Raw genomic sequence first — 26,275 nt, 5'->3', positions numbered from 1 at the left:
CTCAATCTAATATCAAGTTACAGACTGGTATTACATCATTCCTTATCCTTTAGGGCAGGGTTCCCAAATAGGCGGACCGCCGGCCAAATTCAGACAATTTTATTTGGCCCCCCTAAGTTCTGAGCAAAGAATCAATACATTACTGTAAAATCACCAGGATTTTAAATGATTTATAATGATGTTCCGCCCCCCCAACCCTCCACTCAAGAAAACAATAGGCCCACGGCTGAATCTAATTGGGAACCCCTGCTTTAGGGTAAGAGACCAGCACAGACTTGTGTCATTGAAAACCAAAATAATGTCAACGTTATCTCTTAACCCTTGAGTCTAAGCCTTTAAGAACTAAACATGATTACAATGTTGCGCAAACATTGTGCTGCATCATGCACTCAAAACTATCACACAAATACATTCATAGGAATGTGTATGGTCATTATAACATGTTCATCAAATTAGAACATTTAGGTTAGAGGGAAATGTATGCATTTTCTCTCCCTCTGACAACACCCATATGGAATTGGAAAAATGAATTCTACAGGACGTTTTTGGTCTGTAAGCAGGAGAGTTGTTTGTTTTAGTGGCTCGGAATGAAGTGCTGTGAAAACCACTTCCCTGCTATGAGCTCTGAGAGCGGTTCACTTCACAGAAACGCTCAGTCAATGAGCCAGCTCTGTGAGAAATCAACAGGTGACCCTCCTGAAGAACAAAACCAACAATGTTCCCTCATCACCCACCTTGGTAGCACTACCAAACACACACACACGCGCACACACCCTCAAAGAAAATGAACAACCAGCTCAAACCAAAATGGATCAGCGGTATATGGTATGTGATGTATCACCAAGCTAGATAGAATGCTACAACACTGCTTATGTCCAAAAATAGTTTTAAAGTGTGCTGGTCACGGCAGTTTCCACACCGCCTGGTATTCAGCCACCTTGTCCTGGGTCTGTGGGAATGCACACTCCCATCACCACTGCCGCAAACAAACACTTTACTTAGCCCGCTGCGTCTATTTCAGAGAAATGTGCATGAAACAATCCCCAAACCCCATCACTCACTCACACACACAATCACACACACACACACACACACACACACACACACACACACGCACACCTTGCCTGCAAATGCCCAGGAAAGACGCCTACATGCTTAATCTGTATTTATTCAATTAGAACCCAGAGCAGCAGTATTTCTCCTAAATGACCTCATCTCAGTAATCAAAACCATGCTCAGAATGAGACAGAGAGAGAGGAGAGAAAGGGGGTAGATAGAGGGGGTAAAGAGAGCAAGAGATAGGAGAGAGGGGGTAGAGAGGGGAGAGAAAGGGGAGAGGTAGAGAGAGGAGAGGGGTAGGGAGAGTGAGAGAGGAGAGAGAGAGAGGGTGTAGAGAGAGGAGAGAGGGGGTAGAGAGCAAGAGAGAGGATAGAGAGAGCGAGAGAGAGGATAGAGAGAGCGAGAGAGAGGGGTAGAGAGAGCGAGAGAGAGGAGAGAGGGGTAGAGAGAGCGAGAGAGAGAAGAGAGAGGGGGTAGAGAGAGCGAGAGAGAGAAGAGAGAGGGGTAGAGAGAGCGAGAGAGAGAAGAGAGAGGGGGTAGAAAGAGCGAGAGAGAGAAGAGAGAGGGGGTAGAGAGAGCGAGAGAGAGAAGAGAGAGGGGGTAGAAAGAGCGAGAGAGAGAAGAGAGAGGGGGTAGAGAGAGCAGAGAGAGAAGAGAGAGGGGGTAGAGAGAGCGAGAGAGAGCAGAGAGAGGGGGTAGAAAGAGCGAGAGAGAGAAGAGAGAGGGGTAGATAGAGGGGGTAAAGAGAGCAAGAGATAGGAGAGAGGGGGTAGAGAGGGGAGAGAAAGGGGAGAGGTAGAGAGAGGAGAGGGGTAGGGAGAGTGAGAGAGAGAGAGAGAGAGAGGGTGTAGAGAGAGGAGAGAGGGGGTAGAGAGAGCAAGAGAGAGGATAGAGAGAGCGAGAGAGAGGATAGAGAGAGCGAGAGATGGGGGTAGATAGAGGGGGTAAAGAGAGCAAGAGATAGGAGAGAGGGGGTAGAGAGGGGAATCTGTAGAGAGAGGAGAGGGGTAGGGAGAGTGAGAGAGGAGAGAGAGAGAGGGTGTAGAGAGAGGAGAGAGGGGGTAGAGAGAGCAAGAGAGAGGATTTAGAGAGAGGATAGAGAGAGCGAGAGAGAGGGGTAGAGAGAGCGAGAGAGAGGAGAGAGGGGGTAGAGAGAGCGAGAGAGAGAAGAGAGAGGGGGGTAGAGAGAGCGAGAGAGAGAAGAGAAAGGGGGTAGATAGAGGGGGTAAAGAGAGCAAGAGATAGGAGAGAGGGGGTAGAGAGGGGAGAGAAAGGGGAGAGGTAGAGAGAGGAGAGGGGTAGGGAGAGTGAGAGAGGAGAGAGAGAGAGGGTGTTAGAGAGAGCAAGAGAGAGGATAGAGAGAGCGAGAGAGAGGATAGAGAGAGCGAGAGAGAGGGGTAGAGAGAGCGAGAGAGAGGAGAGAGGGGGTAGAGAGAGCGAGAGAGAGAAGAGAGAGGGGGTAGAGAGAGCGAGAGAGAGAAGAGAAATGACCTCAGAGAGTAAGAGAGCGAGAGAGAGAAGAGAGAGGGGTCAGAAAGAGCGAGAGAGAGAGAGAGAGGGGGTAGAGAGAGCGAGAGAGAGAAGAGAGAGGGGGTAGAGAGAGCGAGAGAGAGAAGAGAGGGGGTAGAAAGAGCGAGAGAGAGAAAGAGAGAGGGGTAGAGAGAGCGAGAGAGAGAAGAGAGAGGGGGTAGAAAGAGCGAGAGAGAGAAGAGAGAGGGGGTAGAAAGAGCGAGAGAGAGAGAAGAGAGAGGGGGTAGAGAGAGCGAGAGAGAGAAGAGAGAGGGGGTAGAAAGAGCGAGAGAGAGAAGAGAGAGGGGGTAAGCGAGAGAGAGAAGAGAGAGGGGGTAGAAAGAGCGAGAGAGAGAAGAGAGAGGGGGTAGAAAGAGCGAGAGAGAGAAGAGAGAGGGGTAGAGAGAGCGAGAGAGAGAAGAGAGAGGGGGTAGAAAGAGCGAGAGAGAGAAGAGAGAGGGGGTAGAAAGAGCGAGAGAGAGAAGAGAGAGGGGGTAGAGAGAGCGAGAGAGAAAGAGAGAGGGGGTAGAAAGAGCGAGAGAGAGAAGAGAGAGAGGGGGTAGAAAGAGCGAGAGAGAGAAGAGAGAGAGGGGTAGAGAGAGCGAGAGAGAGAAGAGAGAGGGGGTAGAGGGGTAGAAAGAGCGAGAGAGAGAAGAGAGAGGGGGTAGAAAGAGCGAGAGAGAGAAGAGAGAGGGGGTAGAGAGAGCGAGAGAGAGAAGAGAGAGGGGGTAGAAAGAGCGAGAGAGAGAAGAGAGAGGGGGTAGAAAGAGCGAGAGAGAGAAGAGAGAGGGGGTAGGGGAGAAAGAGCGAGAGAGAGAAGAGAGAGGGGGTAGAGAGAGCGAGAGAGAAGAGAGAGGGGTAGAAAGAGCGAGAGAGAGAAGAGAGGGGGTAGAAAGAGCGAGAGAGAGAAGAGAGAGGGGGTAGAGAGAGCGAGAGAGAGAAGAGAGAGGGGGTAGAAAGAGCGAGAGAGAGAAGAGAGAGGGGGTAGAGAGAGCGAGAGAGAGAAGAGAGAGGGGGTAGAAAGAGCGAGAGAGAGAAGAGAGAGGGGGTAGAAAGAGCGAGAGAGAGAGAGAGAGGGGGTAGAAAGAGCGAGAGAGAGAAGAGAGAGGGGGTAGAAAGAGCGAGAGAGAGAAGAGAGAGGGGGTAGAGAGAGCGAGAGAGAGAAGAGAGAGGGGGTAGAGAGAGCGAGAGAGAGAAGAGAGAGGGGGTAGAAAGAGCGAGAGAGAGAAGAGAGAGGGGGTAGAAAGAGCGAGAGAAAGAAAAAGAAAGAGAGCACTTAAGTACTCACTGTTTAGGTGTCTTTAACCTCTGATCATACTGGTCTGTATCTAATCCTTCATGACTCTATCAGGCTGGATACTGTGCTCTCCCACTGAATCACACAGCGGGGAGTCAACTCCAGCAGAAATTAAAGAGAGTCAGTGATAAGGGCTAATATTAGCAGCTGTGTGTTCATGCAACACCATGCTTTACTACTCTGTCATCCAGTCTGGCGAGAAGATAGCATTTCACTCCCACAGGTGCCATGGTTGCTAATGATAACTTCCACAAAGGAACCATAGCAGAAATGTTGTTCATAACATCGGTCAAACAAATGAGAGACATTAGATATGGGATCATGGCTTGAACCCCACCACCCCACATTGAGTCATGTTTTCCATCTGTTGAATAACACTCTGTGTCCCAATTTGTTTTAGATGACTCAATGTTATGTCACCTCTCTACCATTCTACTCACTGGCTTGGCTTGGCTGTGTCTTTACTTCAACTACTCCCAGTGGCGATGACCTGCCGGCCCTGTCACTCTGTTATGGTGAAGAGTGACATCATCCTCCCTGCACTGTAAAAGGACCCTCACTTCAGCCATTGTGTGACTAGTCTAGTATACACTACAGCGGTTTCAGGAGCTAGGTTTCCATCCAATTGGCGACAGATTTTCATGAGAATATTCTAAAATAGGCATAAAGAAAATAAGCACATTTTCCCACCAGTGGTGTGTTTCCACCAAACTGACTTGTTTCAGATAAAAATCAGTGCGTGTTTCAGATAAAAATAGTTTCCGACTAAAATCTGAACTTCAATGGTTCTATCACATTTTCAACTCTACCGATAGTTTTGTCACAAAAAACTATTGCGTTAAATACAAAAATGTGTCTACTCTGGTCTTGACCCGTGCGCGCTCTATCCAACAGCTCACAGATACAGTGTGGGTAGACTGTTTATAAGAGTGAGGATAAGAGCAGGAATGTTTGTATTTGTCAAAAGGCAGTCAAGCATCGATCATCATGTCACCAGAATAAGACCCTCGATATTTATTGGAAAGGAGCATCAAGATCATTGTACACTTTCACCACCCTTTGAAATTCTTAACTTATTTCATCTGTAGCCTAATAAACGGTCTATTTGAGCATAAAAGCGTTTCCCCCACCATTTCTCACATTATTAATTTTGCCGACACAAAAAGATCCCACCATGTCGAACAAACAAAGGATCTGTGGACATTTATAAAATTGCACAAAACTTCCTGTTTCCATCACAACTGTCAAGATTTTTATAAGGTATGACTTTACTCGCATAAAAACTGTGGATGGAAACGTGGTTACTGAGCCGTGGTTGTATCTCTGTAATGCCTTTACCTTAAATATGGCATCAGGGTTTTTTTCACCAGTAAATCTTATCTGATTCCATCAAGTGCACACCACCACACCCACAAGCCCAGCCAGTTAGGCAGGCTGCAGCTCATGTTTTCTTTTTCAAATCTAGGAGGTCCATAGAAAACGAACAGGAGTGGAGGGACTTCCTTTTCCAAAGGCGCTGATTCCGGCTGTTCCATGGTCATTAACCCAACATGACTCAGACAACCCTCCGTCCTCCACACCTCCACAGATCTGGATGGGAAAGTCTGGACTCAACAGCCAGCTGCGAGGCTTTTCCCCTGGCAGCCGGCTTCTAGAAAACTCTAATAGGATGTAGGCGCTTTCCATGATGTCAACATTCTACACATTACCAAATTCATTTATTTTCTTTACATCCACAGACATACAAAAGAAATACGGAAAGGAATGCAGTCAACACACCAACTACAATTTGGACTAGATCTTGCCTACAAGGTGAAAAGCAAAGTGACAGCCAAATGGTTGGCATAAAACACTGTAATGGTGCTCAGCCAAGTATAGAACTTCCTTTGCCTTTTTAGGGGCTATGAATCACCCAGTAACAGATGAATGATATTGGTTACTAAGCTCAAGCACTTGTTTGGCCAGCTGCAATGGTGCACAAATAAAACAGAAGAAACCTAAATGCTGCAGGGCCAGGCAGTGTGTCACTGAGTCCCCCACACACACTGCCCAGGATATTAACCTGCTGTAACATTCTGCTAAAGTATGTGTGTTCTCCCACAGCACTGTCTGAAAGACCCCTGGCCCTCTCTCTCTCAGCTCAGTGCTCTGGCTGGGCCATGGGTGAGTGACATCCCATCCTCCAAGTTCTGTGGTTTAGATTTTGGATCAGATTGCTTGGGCTGGGTGAGGATCCAGAGCCTATGACCAGGGATCATCAACTAGATTCAGCTGATTTTTTCTTGAGCGGATGGTCAGAGGGCCGGAGCATTGTTACAAACAATTTGCAGAATGCAAATTGACCTCAAGAAGCCAAACAGATATAATATTGAACAAAAACATAATCATTTCAAGCCTTGCTTACATTTGTAAACAATCACACATCTCTCTCATATGTGTGAGAATACTTTGTAAAATATTTCCAAAATTAAAATCACTTGGAGATGATTTCCTGGTGTTTTTACAGTACTTTATGTCCAACAAGCGGGCCACCAGTTGGGGAACCCGGCTATAGACTATGCGTGCAGAGCATATAGGCCGTTTATACTGCACTCATTTCTCACAGATTTAACATACTGTATATATTGGGAATTCCTTTGCATTTTGGATGTCAAGGGACAAATAAGAGGTTGATGCTCATCTAAAAGATATGGTTGCACATTATTATTTTATACCGCTATTCACAATGAACACAGTTGTGGTATGGTTATTAAAGAGGAATAAAAAGTGTTGATCAAGACTTTATTGGACATATTCGGAAATGCTAAGTGCATACAAAAAAAATGGTCTTATTTCCCAAATGAATGTTCTTTAGTGAGTGCGGACTGACCTGCAAGTTTCAACTAAAGGCTCCAGAGGCACCGTTGCCATGACAAAGCAATCATCCAGAAAATATCTGTGAACTGCTGATCGCTGAGCTGCATACAGTCTTCTCCTACCTACCCTATATTCTACTCATCTTGTTAACAAACAACAATCTTGTTGCTTAAACAAAATGTAATAATCTGTCTATTATTATCTTGGTGTTACTGTCCTATCAGTATTATTCTTTTCATATCACATGGTAATTAATCACATTACTGTCTCATTCCACTGTAATAAGGCACTTGTACTGTGGTTTACTGTTTCCTATCCCTACTGGAACAAGTCAACAGTGCATATTTCCTTGTTTGGACCAAAACTCAAGTATTTGCTAAAAATACTAAAGGACTTTGAAGTGTTTATACAATACTTAGCCTACTGTTCCATTCCAAAGAAGAATAGGGTCAGAATGGCTGAACCATGGTACAGAAATCTGATCTGACCAACATGCCTGGTATACATTTAATGAGCTTTCTGAAACCTTATTAGACCTTCAGATCACAACAAAATCCCCAAGCAGCACATGCTGCTGACTGCCCCACTATTGTCTCAGTCACTTTAGACATGCAGCTGCCTGCCCCCAGTCGAGTCTCCTGGAATTAGGACCTGGCATTACAGACTCCTGAAGACACAAAGAGGATTCCAAAGCTTGTCCACTCATTGTCAGTTACATCTTAATGAGCACCTTCACAAAGAAACTAACTGTGAATATAAAGGTTTTGATAGTGAAAGGGGAAAGACAAAGAGTTAAAAGTGTGGGTACCTATGGACAACACAATGTGTGTGTTGGAATTCCATTGACAAGACTATAAAGGACAACTGTGGCTGGGCAATGGCTGCTTGGTCCACTGGCTTTAACAACAACTGTCTTTAGCAGCAGCTGTCATTGCTCTGCAACTGTTTGAGCAACAAAAGGGATTGATCAAGATTCACACTTGATATCAATGTTAGAGAAAGGCATGCATGCAGGGATATTCTCTGTAATGAATATGCTTACAGTTATGGATGTGTAGGAATTTCTTTATATCATAGTCTGATTCACTTAGATTTTTTGGATCCAAATGAATGTTAGTTAGTCTGTTGGCTAAACCGTTATTAGGCTATTCAATAGGCAAATTCAATGTCTGATAATGAACATGGGTCTACATGAATAAAAATGGTAGGCAAGAGATTTGTCAATACTGCACCTAATGGGTTTGATGGAAAATACGTTCAATGTGCCTGTTCAGTGTGAGTTTACATAGGAGTTTTGTTTCAGATGTATGCTTTCAAGTACAGCAGGCCCAGAAGTTCTGAACGACGTGTTATATTGTAGCCAACAATTATAGACTGATGTAGCGATCCACTCAAATATAGCTCCAAAACAAGAGAGATGTTGACAACTCAACTTTGAAAATAAGTATTTTTAAATTGCACCTGTACAGGTAGCCGAATGTTATAATAATTAGATTATACAGTCTTACATCAGAGTTCAACCTAAATCACAATTGTGAGACTATTTCTTCACTATTTGTTCCACAATTTACTTTCCATAGCCGAGCGAGATTACGTTGCCAATTGACCTGTTATTCATTATACTGAAAAATAGGCTCAAAATACAAATTTTATCTAAACACAATTTCAAGTTTTTTCCCAGAATATGTTCTGTGCTAAACAGGCCTCGGCGAATATATCCCACTATTGCGAGAAGAAAATGAACTAACCCCCATCATACGCTTGTGGGGTCCCCATTCGCAACAGCTCAGCCAGCCTCCCTCCAGATTCCCAAACATTCCGTACAAAGTGGCTGGAGAAACGGTCGACTATTTACTAACCTGGATAAATTGTATAGTTAGGGCTGACTTTCCGACACCACCACCTCCAACCACAACCAGTCGATACTTCTCCTGCACCGAGCCGTCCTTCCACCCTGCCATCGAGGACACACTTCTGCACTCGCCGCTGTCTGAACACCAGTAGTGAGGAGACACCCACTTTTCAGTGAAAGGCCTTCAGTTGAAAAATGGAACGAAGGAAAATCGCGAGCCTAAATAGACTGAAATGATAACTGCGTCTACAATCCGTTCCAGACTAGAGGAATTAACGGCGCTGCTCACTGAGATACGGGCGACCGAGTCCATACGCCCTCAACAGCGTTGTTAACCACTGCGTTTTTAAGATGTGAAACAGAAAGGAGTAATAGTTAGTCCAATACAAATGTCCGTCGCTAGGGGCACTTTACTTCTGATGAGTAGCATCGACTAAAGGGACATTTAAATATTACCATTGTAGAATACTCGTTTTATGATCTATGTTCTTTTCATGTAGGGCTTACCATTATTTTCTTTATGTGCTGTGCCAACAAGAACATTTATAAGCATTCATTTTGGCCTTGCACAGACTATCCTCAGTAGGCTACAATGAGGTCATGCAGTATTAATGTCCGTGTTAATGTAATTAACAGTATCCACCATCCAGCCCACACAGCGATGGATGGTGATTGTAATGGATTTCATACTTTCATCTCTGATGGTCTGGATGATCAATAAGCCTATCTTCCAAGTAGCACATCATTGTTAGTGGGAAAGACAAGTTGAGTCTGGCCTGGAAGGATGGCTTTTGGCTCATTTCTATGTATTACCTTAAAAAATGGGAAGATATGCTGCAGCTTGACACTGTCTGTTTTCCACAGCTGTGAAGTGCTGTCCTCACAGACACCGTTGGCCAATATCAAAGCCCCCAGAGTGAGAGCTTTCCCACAAAGGCACTTTGTCCACATATTTATGTTCTTAATTCCATTCTTTTACTTAGATTTGTGTGTATTGGGTATATGTTGTGAAATTGTTCGATATTACTTGTTAGATATTGCTGCACTGTTGGAACTAGAAGCACAAGCAGTTCGCTACACCCGCAATCTGCTAAACACGTGTATGTGACCAATAAAATGTGATTTGATTTGATTTAAAGTGTGTGTGTGTGTGTGTGTGTTTGTCAGAGCCGTCAAGCCTGACTGAGTTCTGCTATTCTGTGGCAATGGCATGCATGCGTGACCACAGTGATCTTGGTGACGCATACAAGTGGGTCTATATCTGAGCTTCTAGAAGGATGTTTTATAGCCTCCAGCCAGTATATAGCAATACTTTATGCAACACTGGTGCATGTGTTTATATATGTAAACTGAACAAAAATATAAACGCAACAAGGTGTTGGTCCCATGTTTCATGAGCTAAAATAAAAGATCCCAGAAATTATTCATATACACAAAAAGTTTATTTCTCTCAAATGTTGTGCACAAATGTGTTTAAATCCCTGTCAGTGAGCATTTTATCCTTTGTCAAAATAATCCATCCACCTGACAGGTGTGGCATATCAAGAAGCTGATTAAACAGCATGATCATTACACAGGTGCACCATGTCCTGGAGAGAATAAAAGGCCACTCTAAAATGTGCAGTTTTGTCACACAACACAATGCCACAGATGTCTCAAGTTTTGAGGGAGCGTGCAATTTCCATGCCAACTACAGGAATGGTCCACCTGAGCTGTTGGCAGAGAATTTGTTTATTTCTCTACCATTGTCATTTTAGAGAATTGTAGAGACCACGTGTAACGACGCCAGCCCAGGACCTACACATCTGGCTTCTTCACCTGCGGGATCGTCAGAGGAGGGGGATGCTGAAGAGTATTTCTGTCTGTAATGGGCCTGGCTCCCAAGTGGGGGGGCTTATGCGCCCCCCCTAGGCCCACCAATTGCTGCGCCTCTGCCCAGTCATGTGAAGTCCATAGATTAGGGCCTAATGAATTGACTTCAATTGACTGATTTCCTTATATGAACTGTAACTCAGCAAAATCTCTGAACAGTACATAATATGATTCTCCTTCATTTTCCCTCTGTCTCCTCCCTGGAGGGCTATTCAGCAAGATGTTATATTTTAGACTCCTGAATGAACAAATTCCAATTGACTCCCACTCTGCAACGTAGTGCCAAAGGCATTTGAGGAATTTAAATGAACTGCTGAAATCATAGTCCACACAGCCTGTGGAGTAGGAGAGGAACAACAGGAGCGGTGCACGAGTCCCTCCACACTTCAGGAAATATGACCTGTTAAGTATGTTACAGTAGGTCACTTAATGGCTCTGTACCTATGTTATATTTACAGCTCTGAAATCCTTATGTCGACAAAGTTAAAACGGCTAGGCTAAAGGGGAATTCTGGGTTGAAAAAGGGGAGAGATATTTGTAATGGAAGAAATCTTGTTGATTTACTGCATTGTTTGGGTCTCTTCTTTCCAGTCAGTCATTGTGATACCACACAAGAACAGGAAGTTTAAGAAAAATATGTGAATCACTGAAAATGTGAGTCACTGAATATTCATAATTTATATTCTGTGTAGTTTTATGTCTTCAGATTTTAGAGTGAGATGAGGACTTGAGAGGAAAAGGACCTAATGATTCATCATGGGTTTTGTTTGTCTGAACTCGACGATTGGCCTAAAATGGTGTTTTTCAAACTCTTTTCTTACAATCAATCATAATTTCACAGTAATGTTGCCTTTAAACATGCCTGTCTCAATATGAGAATCAAAAGGAAATGTGGGTATCAAATTCAGAAGAGGTGCGTCAAAGTGAGAAAACTTGTGTGAAGTGCTCACATTCTAAATCTTTCCATACAAGGCAAAACGTGATGTAATTTCCTTTCCAAGAAGCAAGGGAACTTTTGAGTATCTATTCAACTGGGGAATTTTTTATATAATGGTGAGGTGGAAAAGGCAGTCGAAGCAATCTAAATGTGTGTGACTGACAAGAAATTGACAAGGGATTTTGATTTGATGCTGATCTTTCATCATTACACCATTTCAATACATGGCAAAGACTGATCTCATATAGCACGTTGATTGTAATTCACTCTACATTTGTATAACTGGAAATTTGGGACCTGGCACAAACATACATCTTCACTTCATTGATGCAATTACTTGCAATTTACAGAAGCAATAACCTTTCCCCACAAATCTTAAAGTTTTACTTTCAAGGCATTTGCATGCATCGGATACAATAACCACTTTGATGAGTCATTATCTTTAGTGTAAAGACAAATGGGACATGAGATCAGCTAAGCTGCTTATTCACAGGCAGCCCAATTCAGATCATTTGTTTGGTCAAAAGACCAATTAGTAGCAAAAACATCAGAATTGGACTGCCCGTGTAAACACACCCGTAGTGGATGGAATGTGCATTCAAACTGAATCCATATTTCATGGTTTAGTCTATGACATTGCACTTAACTTTACTGTCATAACTTGTCAACAGCGTAGTTAAGGGGTGGTGGAGCCGAAGTTTTTCCTACCTCGCGTTCCCTTAAAGTAAAGAAAGACTGAACAAGCAAACAGCCCATCGGCTGACAAATGTTGGGAGTATGTTTTGTTATATATGACATGTTTATTGAAAATTAAAGATATCCCTGGCCTATCACTTGGAGGACAGTAAGAAGGATTATCTTCCTGACACAGGAGGTGTAAAACCATCTCTTATACCCACATATAGAACAGTACTTAATCAAATGGCCATTAAAAAAGCTATCTGTTTATGGCCAGAGACAGATAGAAGAGACTAGAGAGGACTAGCAGAAAGCACATTTCTTTGCAGATGAATCTTGTCCAGTGATGTGGAGTTCTCAGTTGGACTGCTGGTTTTCAGTTGACTTTATGCAGATGTTTTCTTCTGGGAAAGGTTGATCTTGTCACCCAGACTCAACGCCATGCCCTGTAGAGAGAGGGGAAGTGTTACTTGCAATGTATAAACTTCACAAAATAATTCCACCCCGATGTTTGCATTATTCTATCATTACTAATTGCACTACATCTACATGGCAACCTATTTACAAAAGTATTGCACTATAAAGGGAATAGGGTGCATTTTGGAATGTAGTCTGAGTGGAAAGTGAGTTTCTCACCTGGCTCTTGGCCCGGATGCGGATGTGTCCGTTGACAGGGGCATCAGGACCCAGGTGGATGGGCTTCTCAATGCTGACATTGGCCAGGGCGTCTTCACCGAAGATGGAGCGGGCATACAGGTTGGCAGCCATGAAGCCACAGAATCCAGAAAGTGCCTGGTTGTAAGGACAGACAAGGTGGAATGAGTGAGTGAGCATCACATGCATTACTACCTATTTGACCCAGTAGTATGAGTCCGATTGGTCCTGTAGAAACGTGCTCAGTTTGCTGAAGACAGGGCTATTACAAGAGAGAGTCAAGCTTATCTGTCTAAATCCATTAGTGGATTGATGAAGAATTTGAAACAAAATAAATAGGTATATATTGCCTGTATCTCGCAGGGCGCCCTTCTCTTTTCAAACGGATTGATTCAATCAGATAATTATAAAAAGCCATTTAGAAATCAAATCCTAACACTGTAAAAAAGGTAGCAGCAACAGACATGTTAGACGCTCTGACAACTTCCACTCAGCCTTCCTATCTGCCAGGTTTAAAACATCCATTCTGTTCTACACATCATCCTATTGATGTAGTTCAATCGGCAATATTCCACGACTACTGTACCTTCTCTGGGGTCAGGCACTTCATGTTGGTGGAGCTGAGGATGTGGTGGAGGTACTCGTTCAGGTCTGCAATGTTGGTGTTCACCGTCACCTAGAATAAAGTGCTATTATGATCATCCACTGAACACACTAACAAAACAAAATATGGACAGTTCTCTGATCTAGCAGTAGTACCTTATTCTCCCACTCAAACTCAGCCCACATCTGTCTGAATTCTGCGTCTGTGCACGAGGCTGGCTGGATGTAGTCCATGATGTCAATATGGATGTCACTGAGGACCACGCAGTTCCTGTCACTGGCAGCTCCTGATACGTCATACACTGAGACAGACAGACATTAGAACTGATGTCGCACACATGGAGTGGAGGCTGGCATCAGATTATTCATGACAAGTATTCTGACAGAAGTTAGAAGTGATCCTCTTACCTATGTTGCCAAATATGATGCCATTCTCTGTGGACGCCACTTTGACGTTAGCCTTGATGTTGGCAAAGTCATGGGGTGCCAGAGTGAGAGGAGAAGGCTTCTCAACCAGCTTTAGGTCACCTGTTGGATTAAAAGGTTTATATCAGCATTAGACATACATCACCTATGGCAAACAAGAGAAATTGCCCTGAAACAGCCGTTAGTAAGGTTGTATGACTCTGCATATAGTCATATGAACTATAGACTAGAACCTCACCCAATGTCGCCAGCTCCAGGGTGCAATTCTGAAGGGTGTCGTTGGTTTGGTTGACGACCAGCACATCCAGCACAATGTCATACTGGTTGACATGGACATAGGCCTCAGCATAGACTGGGTCTGAGAAACCAGTCAGCTGGGTAACCTGCAATACAACATACACTCAGAATGACATGGTCCTCACCAACCTGTTGTTATACAACGGAGTAACTGTCAATAACTACCTCAACAGCACTAATAGCTAAGATGAAAACGTACATTTCTGAATAGGATCCTGATACAATCCATGTAAGAGCCTGAACTTAGAAATGTTATATTCATTCCCTCTTTCATAGTCGTACCTATGGAACAGACCTAGAAAACACCGATTTCTCTGTTGCTATGACTCACTGTCACATTGGAAACAATGCCACCTGCTGGCAACTTGAGGTACATCACATACATCTACTATCCAAAAAGGCACATGACCATGTGATTCGCAAGCACACAATTTTGTAATTCTGTAACAGAACAGTGTGTGTGTCTACTGGGTCCTTGTAGGTGTACCTTGTTGAGTTTGGAGGCCATGGGGTCATTAGCCTCCTTCTTAAGAGTGGTTCCCATGGCAGCCAGTAAACTGAGCTGGAACTGGTCCTCCTTGGAGGACGTCTCGTTCTTGGCCGTCAGTTGCATAAAGGAAATGGGGTCATCTGCCTGCACCAGCACGTTCCGCTTCTCTGACTCTTTCTGTGGATAAGAGCACAGAACACCATTAGCACATAAGAATACAATCCAGCAGTGTCCAAATGGATAGGCAGCCAGGTGAAGGGAGAACTAGAGTATAGCTGATTGAACTGGGAGAAGGCAGTGGTTTAGTGAGAAGTGGACTGGAAGCTATGGCCTAGTAATCTAGCAGCCAGCGCTCCTCCCTACCTTCTGAGATAGCTTCTCCTCCTCCAGCCTGACAGTGAGCATGTGAGACAGGGACTTGCGGCACTCCTTGTTAAAGATGTCGTTCATGAGGGGCGAACACTCAGACAGCACCTTGAGGCACAGAGAGATGCGATCCACATCGTCGTCTGTGATGGGCTTCTTGGGCAGAGAGGACTTGCCCAAGTGGAGGATGGTGGCCATGATCAGCATAGACTCAGCCACAAAGGACTGAATGGGAGATGGTGATAGAGCATTAGAATCACTTCATGACTTTCAATGGACAGTGAACATGTTTCACAACCGTTTCAACCGAAACTGTTTCACAACCGTTTCAGAAGATAAGAGGTTCTATACTTACATTCTGTCTCTTTTTATCTTGAACGATGGCGACATATCGCAGGGCCACTTTGGTCAGGGTTGTGGCCAGGGAGGCTGCCACATAGAAGTCTCCGTCCATCAAGAAGCCCCTGAGAGGAGGCCTACAGGGAAAGAGATGACAGTTTCATTTAGTGACATATCATCCACTTCTGAAATACAATCACTGCAAGCTAAGAAACTATGTATTTTAGACACAAAAGGTGACTTATTTTACCTGTCCTCTTCCTTCTTTGAGGGTCGGGAGGAGCTGAGGGCGCTCTGTGTGACGTAGGTGCCCATCTCTGTCACCAGTTTGGCTGCTGGCGCTGCGCTCACCTCTTCTTCCGGCTTCCCCTCTCCAGCCTCTTTCTTGATCTCGTTCTCTACTATGGGGATCTGAAAAAGAGACAGACATGAGCAACTGGCATCAAGTATCACTCTGGTATTGAACGCTGAAAGTGAATGAATAATCCATAAGCACACACACCTCTCCAAGCGACCTGCGCACTTCTGTCATCACACTCTGAATGTCCTCTTTAGTGCTGCAGTATTCTCCCAGGATCCAAAGCGCTCCTCTGTAGATCCTAACACAGTTTAAAAGATTGGATGTCGGCATAAATAAAACAAATCTGTAATTCTCCAAAAGTATCCTGTGATTCTCTATTTATATGCAAGCTTGTCAGTCTTGGTCTTACTTGACAGTCTTGATGGCGTGGAAGACTTCCAGCATCTTCTCGATGATGAGGGGCCTCAAGTTGTCGAACCTCTGAATGGCCTCCCTCACAAACTCCAGCACATCAGCCGCCGCTGCCTCATTAGTGTCACTCAGGAACTCCATCAGCTGAGTGACACACATATGTTATTTAGATGACATCACACAGGACAGAATGACCCTAGCTGTGTTTCAGGGTTTGTATGTGTGAACAGGGTAGACTCACCACAGGAATGACATTGGCCGCCATGTCAGGAAAGCGTACACTGCATGAGTGGAGGGTGCGCACCAGCAGCTGCCTGAATTTATCAGTGTCCTCATGCTCCGTCACATTGTTGGTCTTAATCACCTCCTTCTTCAGAACTATCACCAACTGGAACACAAACACATGAACACCTTAGTTAGAATAATCATCCTTTTACAAAATAGACAGGAGAGGAGAGTCCACAGAGACAGGAGAGATTAGTCCTGAGGATGACACCCCCACCTCCTCTACGTTCCGGGATGAGACTAGGTCCAAAGCCAGCTGCAGGGTCTTCTTCCGGACCTCGAGGTCAGGCGTGCTCAAAACACGGAGAATGTCCATCACCAGGTCCTGGGTGGACAGAGAACAGACATGTTAACCAGATTATTATTGCACTTCAAAGACTGACTGGTACCTAACATTGAGTCTGTTCACCAGGAGCAACATTAATGAAAGTGAAGTTGGAGTACCTGGAGAACACGTTCATGAGTGGGATGCTCCTTCAGCTCTATCAGACGATCCAGGACAATCAGCTTCACGTTGTTGTCACTCTCCTTGATGATCAGGTCGATGTAGCACTGGGCAGCAGCCTAGAACAAATACACAAATGCCATTGAAAGACAATACCAGACCAAAATCCACAGCGGTGCTGTGTTGTAGATAAGTGAGAGGGGGTACCTTGATGGCAGTGGGTGCGCTGGACAGCGTGACAAGAGTGCCAGCTGCCTCGTACTTGACGGCTGGGCTGGAGGACTGCAACAGGTTGTAGATGCAGCGGATGAAGCGGGCACGCTCAGACGGGTTAGCGTGGCACACCTAAACATTGAGGAAACAAGAGACATGACAAATAAAAAATGCCAGTACTTACGTGGATATAATTTCCAATTGAAGCTTTGTTGTTTTCTTTACACATTTCTCAAAAGAGATACCTGGAGGTTTCTAGTGAGATTTTCTGGTGAGAAAATGTCTGAAGGACTCACCTTGTAAATTAGTTCCACAATGACCAACTGGAGAATATCTCCAAATGTATGCACTTGATCAATGCAGGTGCTGAGGTAATCCAGAGCTCTGTCCTGCACAGTGGAAATGACCAGTGTTAGTCCCAGACACAGAAAAATGTTGGTGAGCAGTCTCTAATAAATAAAAAACTGAAGATGCAATTGACCTGGTCTGCGTGTATGAGCATCATGAAAGCATTTCTCTTGCAGCTGGCATCTTTTTCATTCACAAGGAAATCATGGATCAACTCAGGGGCATCTGGGATGAGATTTTCAAAGTTCCTGAGATGGAAATAAACTTGCTCAAGTAAATGCCATGTTCTCCATTAAGGGTCATAAACAGTCATATCGAACTTCCGTATTGTATCACTACAGTAAGTTTACCTGTAGATTGTGTAGATGGCCAGTACAGCATTGCGGCGAACGTAGCTGTGGCGGTGCTCCAGGCAGGCGCGGATGGCAGGCATGAGGGGCTCCAGCAGCTCAGACTCCTTCAACTTGCACAGGAAGCGCAGGGTGGATCCACGGATGAACTCATTGGGATGCTGCAAGTCCTGAAACAGACAAACATACATTTAATGCCTCTTATTCAAGGATAATAGTCACACATCATACTTTATTGTGCTAATTATATAATTTATCAAACATTCAGACAGAAAGTACACTTGTGTAGTATGCTACTATACCTTTCTGTAGGCGTCACAGACCAGGATCATCTCCTGAAGCAGCTTGCCATCTGGAGTCGTCTTGGGGACAATCTCCCAGAAGACTAGCAGAAGCTTTTTAATGGTGTGGTCTTGAAGTGGGAGGACAAATCGGATGATGGTCATCAGTAGGCCTGGCAGCTTCTCTCCATTCAGTATCATGATGATTACCTTCTTCAGGGCCTCTGTCTTTGCCTTGATCTCTCCTTTTTCTGATATCAGGAAAAAATAACATTGTATTACTCTTAAAGTCACACTAATCATAGATCATTCACACTGATTGTTTAGGGCTAATTAGGTGCCTATTGACAATGCAGATAGGGTCAACAAAGGGCACTCACCTAAATCTGCTTTGAGACTGACTTCCGATGGAGGTTCGGTGTCATTTGGAACATTGATCAAAGTGTAACAAACATTCTCTGCGGCTGTCATTTTGCCGGATGGATCGTCCTTCCTCTTGCAACACCCCAATCAACAGAACTGTTAAAATGATTCCTATGAAGTACCCATCAAGTAATGTTAATGCATAATCCGAAAAATGTAAACATAGATGCTATTGCACATAAGTTACTGAACACGATTCGTGCTTTCTAATACTGCACAGCTGTAGCTAAGAAATATATGGTAGCTAGTCGACACGTCAGTTAGCTAGCTTGTACTATAGTAGTTAGTTAGTAACGTTACTATAGTAGCTAGTTAATTTTCTTCATTCACACAGGCCGCCTCGGCTGTTAAGTTAGCTAGTATGTTAGTTATTGACAAGTCAATGGCCTAACGAATTTATGCAGCTCAATCAGTGATATTCACTAAAAAAACAGATATGCAATATGCCAGTAACACTTCACAGAGCCTATTAAGACGTTTTGATTTTGCAAATTGAGCAAGCTCAAACGCTTGTCGTCCATGACAGCTAATGTTAGCATGCAAATTGTGGATGGGATACCAAAACATATTTGGAATAATTACCCAAACCAATCTTTCCACACTTGGTCACGATAGAGAAATAAGCACGTAGCTGCCTTTTACTATATTTCAAAATATCATTTGTCGCGTCTGTTATTTAATTGGGCATCTGTAAAATTGCTGATATCTTCTCGAGCTGTCCGTTCCCAACTTCCCTGTGACGTGGAAGATTAGCTACTTTCTGAGCCACATCACTGCAACAGCAAGTGAAAAGGGACAAATAACCCGGATATCTAGACGCGAAGACGAAATTCTAATTATGAGTGTTTCCCAATATAACAATCTTCTATATTGCCTCCATATATGTACTCTGAACCGATGCTTTACATATTTTTCCTACAAGTATCATACATTTGCTCTTTATGAAATATTGAATTGTAGATTTTGTTTATCCCCCATCACTTGGTATGGCCCAATCCAGAGGGTTGACCAAGCCACATTATATAAGGCTACCATTTCAGTTGGGGTTGTGTTACCAGTGATTATGATTCAATAAAGTCCATAGTAATCCCGGGTTAGTCATAATGTTTGAACATCTGTTTTTCTTTATTTTTTGTTCAAAGTTCAGTTGGTGCTTAGGTATAAATAAACCCACTTCAGTTCCTACCTTCTCTTTGAAAACATCCACTAAGTGGCCACATAAGAACATAGAATGACAATGCAGTAATGATAAAATATAACATCACATTTACATTTATTTTAACGAACCAGACAAGTTCAGAAAAGTTGTCTTTAATGACAAAAAATGAATGCAAACATTGAATGGCTAACAAAAATCATAGATAGTCGACTTGAACATAATGGTAATTGTTCTCCATGTTGATACAGTTACAAGTGAGTGTGGGTGGAATATTGGTTGTGGATAGGATGCCATCCAATGACTGAAAGAATCAGGGATAAGAGCTTTGTCATCTTCACACTGTCTGGGAACACACTTCAATCTCAGAGCTCCATGGGCTCTTCTGGCTTCTCTGCAACCACCTCGTCATCTGGCTGGGCAACCTGCAGCACAACAAGAGGACAAGGCATGTGCATTGTCAGGTATGGAGATAATAAGATTAGTGACAATACATTATTCAGTTAAGGCAATAACCGTTCCTCTTGACAAGTTTCCTCTGAGAAAATATTTGTATTCAAAATTTGCCACGTTGTTTTTTACCCTTCTCTGTGGTCTCTCCTCAAGGCCTTCAAGGAATGATGCCACATCGCCATCATCGTAGATGGTGAACTCCATGTCCTTGCCAACAATCCCGATGGACACATTCTAAAAGGGCAGACAGTAAGTTGTCAATCTGTGATTTAAGTTGTGTTCTGATCCCCTACCCTTCTCTCTGAACCCCTCATGAATTTAAAAACATTGGATTAGTGTAAGAATGGCTAGGTGTTTTCACATAATAGTAGTTATACCAGTCCATCCCCTCATGGGGAGCGAATGAGAGCCCACTTCAGGGTGAGGAGTAGATAATTGGACAGTAGCCTGATGGAAAAGTCTTAGGGTTACTACAAGCTTCACTTCATTCATCTACATGCATGTGGGTGGAGCAGGATTTTTGGAGCAGGGGATATGTTTTGGTAAAATGATATCCTTGCTGGTCCCACTCCCATTCAAATCAAATCCAAATGTATTTGTCACACGCATCAAATAGAACAGGTTTAGACCTTAGTGAAATGCTTACTTACAAGCCATTAACCAACAATGCAGTTAAGAAAAATAGGTGTTAAGAAAGTATTTACTAAAATAAACTGAAGTAAAAAAGAAAAGAATAGAAAAATAACAATTTAAGCCCAACAATAAAAAAAAACAGTAGCGAGGCTGCATGCATAGCATATATGCATAGTCATTTTAACTATACATTCACGTACACACTACCTCAATTGGACCGAACAACCAGTGCTCCCGCACATTGGCTAACCGGGCTATCTGCATTGTGTCCCGCCACCCGCCAACCCCTCTTTTACATTACTGCCACTCTCTGTTCATCATACATGCATAGTCACTTTAACCATATCTACATACTACCTCAATCAGCCTGACTAACCGGTGTCTGTATGTAGCCTCGCTACTTTTATAGCCTCGCTACTGTATATAGCCTGTCTTTTTACTGTTGTTTTATTTCTTTACTTACCCATTGTTCACCTAATAACTTTTTTGCACTATTGGTTAGAGCCTGTAAGTAAGCATTTCACTGTAAGGTGTTGTACTCAGCGCACGTGACAAATAAACTTTGATTTGATATGCAGGGTGTACTGGTACAGAGTTAGTTGAGGTAATTGAGGAAACATTTATATGTAGGTAGAGGTTTAGTGACTTTTTGTTTTGTAATGTTATTTATTTTTATTAGTTGCAAGCTGGCAGCCTGGCTAGCTGGCTTTAAAAATAGGAAGCTAGCTAGCCTTCTTAACATCCCACATCTATCTCCATGTGAAATAATCAGATGTATAATTTAAACATATGCACTGGCAAATATTTGTATACTTGCAGGTTTAACTACTGATGGAGGAACAAAGCTTCCTGAAGCTGAGTTTTTCAAGACAATTGTGTCAAATAGGTTCATTACTCAAGGCTTTAATTAACACAGTGTACGCCTACTGTTCAAAATCATTTAGAGCAGCCAAATTAGCGTGTGCTCAGCATAGCCTTTTTGTCTTCTAACAAACCAATCAGGTGGTTGTTCGACGAAATGAAGCTTCGGACGTCATTAATAACGTTCTTCTGATAAAGTGATACAGGCATTGGCACACTGCTTCAAAGTACACTTCTTAGAGATTTTGACGCATGCCTCAGAGCTCAGGCATCAAACGTAACATCACTAAGTGTAGCCCAAAACACTATCCCAGTTTGATATGCTGCTTGTGTATTAATTCCCATATCAGCTAAAACAGAACATCATAATGTTTTGCTTACAGAGAAAAAAGAACATGGCTAACTAGTTGGCTATAGCAGGTTCTACCATTTCACACTAGCCTGATAGTTATAACTTCTAAACAAAATACCTTTTTGGGTGGATTCTTGTTGTTTGGTTATCAATGGAAATTAGGCTACTTGATTAATAACCTACAGATCGGATTGAGGAACCAAGCGACACTGCCCCCCATGGCTGCGGAAAGAATGATACGGCGCATCTCAATTTTCAGGTAGTAGAAAAGCATGTTGAATGCCGGATGGTATTACAAGAAGCTGCCCCTTTTGTGACAAAAAAATGACATTCCAACATTGCGCTACGCTCTGAATCTTGCATCTCCATAGAGCTTGCAGTAAGCGTAAGGTTTACCTTTGTAGTAAGATCTTGTTCTGCAGGTAGAGTTTCTCTCAGTCCCCGAAGGCCATGTTGAACCAGGTCATTCAGTTCACCTACAAGACAGAATGAAAGTTTTACAATGCTTACATCAGAAGCAGAGAAGAAAAAGCTTAAAATACTCACAGTCGAGAAAAGTGTCCATATGTCTTTCCAGGTAGGTACGTGCAGACTGGGAGCGGGCCCCTATGGACATGGCCTTGCAATCAAAGTAGTTGGCAGAGGGGCAGGTCTGGAAAATGTGTGGCCCCATATCCTAGAAGAGACAAACAATATTAGATATGACATACTATTCCACTAATATTTATAGAGGGACAAACCAACCAAAACATATCTTACATCATATCCTGCGATGAGTAACCCCACACCATAAGGCCTTCTTCCATATCTCTGTGTAGGGATCTGGGTTTCTGAGTGCTAGGTCAAGGTGGATTGTCTTAGTTGCAATGGTATAAAAACTTTTAAAATGACCAATATAGACAATTCATGTTAACCATCATAAAAACTTGCAGTAAGCTGTGGTAAAAGGATACTGCTTCCAATTAGTGTGACCAAGCGGGACACAGGGAGAGGCCGATCAAACACAAACCTGGAGTCCAGGCACTCCTGACGCATAAAGTTGCTGAAGGAGTATGATGGAAGAAAGTGTTAACCTCAGTCAGAAGAACACTGTCTAATTCTCTTCAAGAATATGAAAAACCATGCACAACAGATCCTCTCTTACCAGAGTAGCCTTGCATCAGCAGTGAGGCCAGCAATGGAGATGCCAATATGGCTGTCGACATGTAGAATTTTCTTCTGATGGGCAGCCAACTCGGACTGAGCTCTCTGGACAAGAACACAAAATTAGGATTATAAATAGACAACATTTACACTACTTTTCATATAATCATGTCCTTGAATGCAAATGTAAAATCAATGTAAATTGTACCTTCAGAGCCACAAGCACAGCATGACTGCGAGATTTCAGACCCACTGTGGCAGATCCTTGTTTCACTGCTTCCATAGCATATTCAATCTGATGAATACGCCCCTGAAACACAAAACAGTGACCTGTTATGAGTCACAAATATTGCAGCTGAAATTGCAAAATGTTATGTTACCTATATTTGCAGACTTACCTGTGGACTCCAAACTGTGACATCATTGTCATACTGGTTGCGGAACTAAGAAAAATACAAAAATTAGTCCACAAGAAACCTACATGTTGCTGTTGTCATAGTACAATGTGTCATCATTGATTCCATAATAGAAATCAAGTTCCATTTGCATGTGAAAATGTTATTATGGAATCCATTATTGCTACATTGTTTATATTTATGTTGGTTGCCCAAAGCCCACTTTTTAATGGTAACAGTTACTTCTTAAGTGTCTTTAACAAGGCAATGACTCAGCTAAAACAGCGCTGATTTAACTAGCTAGCAACACAGCTTGGTCTTCACACAGTGAAATTTGACTTCAAGTTGTGAAGAAGTAGCTAAGCTCGCTAACGTTAGCTGAATAGATAACATTAGCTAGCTAGCTACTACCATTGATTAAAATTGTAGCTAATAACATTAAGCAAGATGTTAGCTACTCCTATCATATTCTACCCAAAATATGGGATAGTCACAGGTTAGGGATGCAGCCATAGCATTTGTTGTTGTCTTAGCTAGCTTTCTAATTCATTACCCTTTTTTTACCGGTAACAGTAGCGTGGCTAGTAAACTTAACTAAATGCTTACTCATTGCTGGATAGCTAATTAGTTAGCTAGGTAGCCTTTCCATCCAACTACAGATAACAGAGATTTCTGGTGCATTTACTTAATACGTTTGCATTCATTTTTCTATATCGTACATATTATATTATTTATTCCAAGCTTACCATGATGATAGAGCTTTCCACCAACAAGAGCCTCAGATAACCGATGAGTGCTTGATTACTTTTCCTATTGATGTCTGCGCAAAGGGAAACAAGTAGATCACAGAGAGGGGGAACCGCGTTCTGTATTGTGAAATTATTCACCAGACACTGCTGAAGAAATCAGAAACCCCCACAATACACAAAGTAAAAGCGTGCAATTACTCAATACACCTAATGTTAAACATGATCTACAATCTCGTCGAAATAACTATTTCCCCCTGAAAATTTCGATTTTGAAGGTGCGTTCCTTATTCTTACATAAATATCACTTGCTTTCTATGATATATCCAAATAGGGTTCCATCTTCTCTGATATATGTAGTGCTCAAAATCAGCGATTCCTTGGAGGAACATTGCTTTCATTTACAAAGTCTCATTAGAACACATACAAAATAGGTATTCTAAGATTAAGCATTTTTTCAAAAATGAAGTGGTAGATTTCGTTAGTTGAACATATTTGCAAATATTTCAATATCACAGGCCTGCCAGAGTAATTAGGCCTAGATAGGGGTACACAAGCCTGGCTGTGTAATTACACTAGAAAATAACTACTACTATTATTACTACTACTTCTACTACCACTAATAATAATGGCTAAACCTTCAAATAATGGGCCTTATTGTTGGCCAAAATGTACTTTATCAATCATAAAATCCTAAAGAAACAGATCAAGTTGCATATCTGTTTGAAGGCAAGATCATTTGACGTTTGGATTTTGTCCAAAGTAACGCAAGCAAACTTAGGTAAATTGATAAATGCTCACTGTCAACATGTTGACGTTGTGTGGTTGTTTTTAGCTGTACATATTATCTAAACATTTTTTTTTAGGTTTTCAGTGTATTTTGAACGCGTTCAGACAATGCAATTAAATGTGATTTAAAAAACGCGTGCACTAAAATTACAAAAAGTTAACTCGAGCTGATTAACTCCGACAGCCTTAGATTTTATAGAGCAGCACTCTTCTTCCGTTTTCTGACCGACCATGAGAGTGCACGGTTTGTTCCAGTGCTGCAGAGCGCGTGCCTGTGTAGATCTGTAGTTTTTGTAGCGGATTGTCACATCTAGGCGGCGACACGGAGTCCCTTTTATCTAAAAACAACAACATTTCACCTTCTCTTTCTTTTAGTCAAAATGCTTGAGCACGTTTGAGTGACCATGGAGTGCGTTTGCCGTCATGTAGTTGAGTGTTAATACGTCGAGAATATTGGGAGAAGGAAACTTTTGAAGGAATCCAAGGAGCTACAGTTGAAAACATGGCTGTTCGCGAGGAAGGAGAGGTTTTGCACAGTAAAATCAGGCACCACGATGGGGTTGCCAATGCAAACAGCACAGAGAGCTTCAGGAACGGCTATGTGAAGAGCTGCGTCACCCCTTTAAAACAAGACCATCAAAGGGGATTTTTGTTTAACGTCTGTAGGTTTTGCAATGAGGACATTCTGAATTCAAAAATATTTCGAATTTCTGGCCTATACCTGGGTGCATTCGCAATTTTTGCAGTTTCGTTGCTTATTTCCAGGAGCTTACAAAGTGACTTCAGCGTTTGGGATTTGCGGACTTTTCTGTCGGGCTTTTCTCAGTCCATCAGCCCTCTCTTTAGCATAGGCTGTGCATTCTTCTTTTTGACCTTTTATTTAAGGAGGAAAAAGAGGGAAAGTAATACATGTTGGCTTGTGTCACTGCCAGCATCATGTTACTTAGGGGATTTTTTAGTTTTGCGGTTTTTGCAGTGGGGAGAGGACCAACACCAGATGCAAATGTTTGGCAGGTTGTTATTCGTGTTGGGGTGTGTGGGTCTCCTAACACTGATCCCCACTTTGAAACTCAAACACAGTGTTCTGATCCTGGTGTTTGCCAGTGTTGTGTGGTTGGTGTCTTTCACCAGTCTGAGCTGTCTGCCTGCACTCCTGAGACCCGTGTTTGCGTGTTTGGCGGGTGTCTCAGGCTCGCTCTTGTCCCTCTGTTTTGACCATTATTACCCGTCGAGGGAAACGCCGAATAGGATCTCCAGCAACGAGGAGAAAGTCCCTGTGATCAGACCCAGGAGAAGATCCAGTTGTGTTTCTTTGGGGGAAACGTCGACCAGCTATTATGGCAGCTGTAAAATGCCTCGCAGACCTTCATTACCGTGCATATCCAGAGAACAGGTAGGTCATGGGCTGGCATAAAGTTCATCATTGCCTTCATTCATTTGTGCAAAAAGTATCAC

At 42.9% G+C, this 26,275-nt stretch overlaps 4 protein-coding genes across 6 annotated transcripts in view; 1 reads left to right on the top strand and 3 right to left on the bottom strand.

The window, feature by feature from the left end:
• Positions 1 to 8,934, bottom strand: part of LOC112263826 (RAS related 2) — a 49,479-nt gene extending 40,545 nt beyond the window's left edge. The window contains exon 1 of one of the 2 annotated variants that reach the window (XM_042330998.1): positions 8,581 to 8,934. In XM_042330998.1, coding sequence (XP_042186932.1) covers positions 8,581 to 8,682 — 102 coding nt within the window. In that variant the 5' untranslated portion in view covers positions 8,683 to 8,934. Of the gene's footprint in view, positions 1 to 3,856; positions 3,944 to 8,580 lie in introns of those variants that run through there. The other variant, XM_042330999.1, reaches the window with a different exon arrangement.
• A 3,224-nt stretch (positions 8,935 to 12,158) lies between these two features.
• On the bottom strand, positions 12,159 to 19,054 carry copb1 (COPI coat complex subunit beta 1). The gene is made up of 22 exons (XM_024440437.2): positions 18,875 to 19,054; positions 18,250 to 18,403; positions 17,891 to 18,120; positions 17,589 to 17,758; positions 17,372 to 17,486; positions 17,187 to 17,279; positions 16,885 to 17,022; positions 16,677 to 16,796; positions 16,450 to 16,557; positions 16,189 to 16,335; positions 15,946 to 16,091; positions 15,738 to 15,834; positions 15,486 to 15,646; positions 15,252 to 15,372; positions 14,894 to 15,121; positions 14,528 to 14,707; positions 13,982 to 14,126; positions 13,726 to 13,845; positions 13,474 to 13,619; positions 13,301 to 13,390; positions 12,697 to 12,852; positions 12,159 to 12,506 (listed from the first exon to the last, which is right to left on the bottom strand). The coding sequence occupies exons 2-22, from the start codon at positions 18,338 to 18,340 to the stop codon at positions 12,447 to 12,449; spliced, it is 2,862 nt and encodes a 953-aa protein (XP_024296205.2). The 5' UTR covers positions 18,341 to 18,403; positions 18,875 to 19,054; the 3' UTR covers positions 12,159 to 12,446.
• Positions 19,055 to 19,386: 332 nt separating this feature from the next.
• LOC112263820 (proteasome subunit alpha type-1) lies at positions 19,387 to 24,149 on the bottom strand. The gene is made up of 10 exons (XM_024440436.2): positions 24,032 to 24,149; positions 23,289 to 23,333; positions 23,099 to 23,200; positions 22,892 to 22,995; positions 22,701 to 22,789; positions 22,507 to 22,577; positions 22,294 to 22,423; positions 22,144 to 22,223; positions 20,031 to 20,135; positions 19,387 to 19,873 (listed from the first exon to the last, which is right to left on the bottom strand). The coding sequence occupies exons 1-10, from the start codon at positions 24,032 to 24,034 to the stop codon at positions 19,814 to 19,816; spliced, it is 789 nt and encodes a 262-aa protein (XP_024296204.1). The 5' UTR covers positions 24,035 to 24,149; the 3' UTR covers positions 19,387 to 19,813.
• A 916-nt stretch (positions 24,150 to 25,065) lies between these two features.
• The window catches only part of LOC112263819 (cGMP-inhibited 3',5'-cyclic phosphodiesterase B), a 102,059-nt gene continuing 100,849 nt past the window's right edge, over positions 25,066 to 26,275 (top strand). Inside the window, exon 1 of one of the 2 annotated variants that reach the window (XM_042330997.1) lies at positions 25,066 to 26,213. In XM_042330997.1, the coding sequence (XP_042186931.1) occupies positions 25,323 to 26,213 (891 nt within the window). In that variant the 5' untranslated portion in view covers positions 25,066 to 25,322. The remainder of the gene's footprint in view (positions 26,214 to 26,275) is intronic. The other variant, XM_042330996.1, reaches the window with a different exon arrangement.

Source organism: Oncorhynchus tshawytscha, linkage group LG12 (genome assembly GCF_018296145.1).
Source record: "Oncorhynchus tshawytscha isolate Ot180627B linkage group LG12, Otsh_v2.0, whole genome shotgun sequence".
Classification (NCBI taxonomy): Eukaryota; Metazoa; Chordata; class Actinopteri; order Salmoniformes; family Salmonidae; genus Oncorhynchus; species Oncorhynchus tshawytscha.
This window is presented reverse-complemented; position numbering and strand designations above follow the sequence as displayed.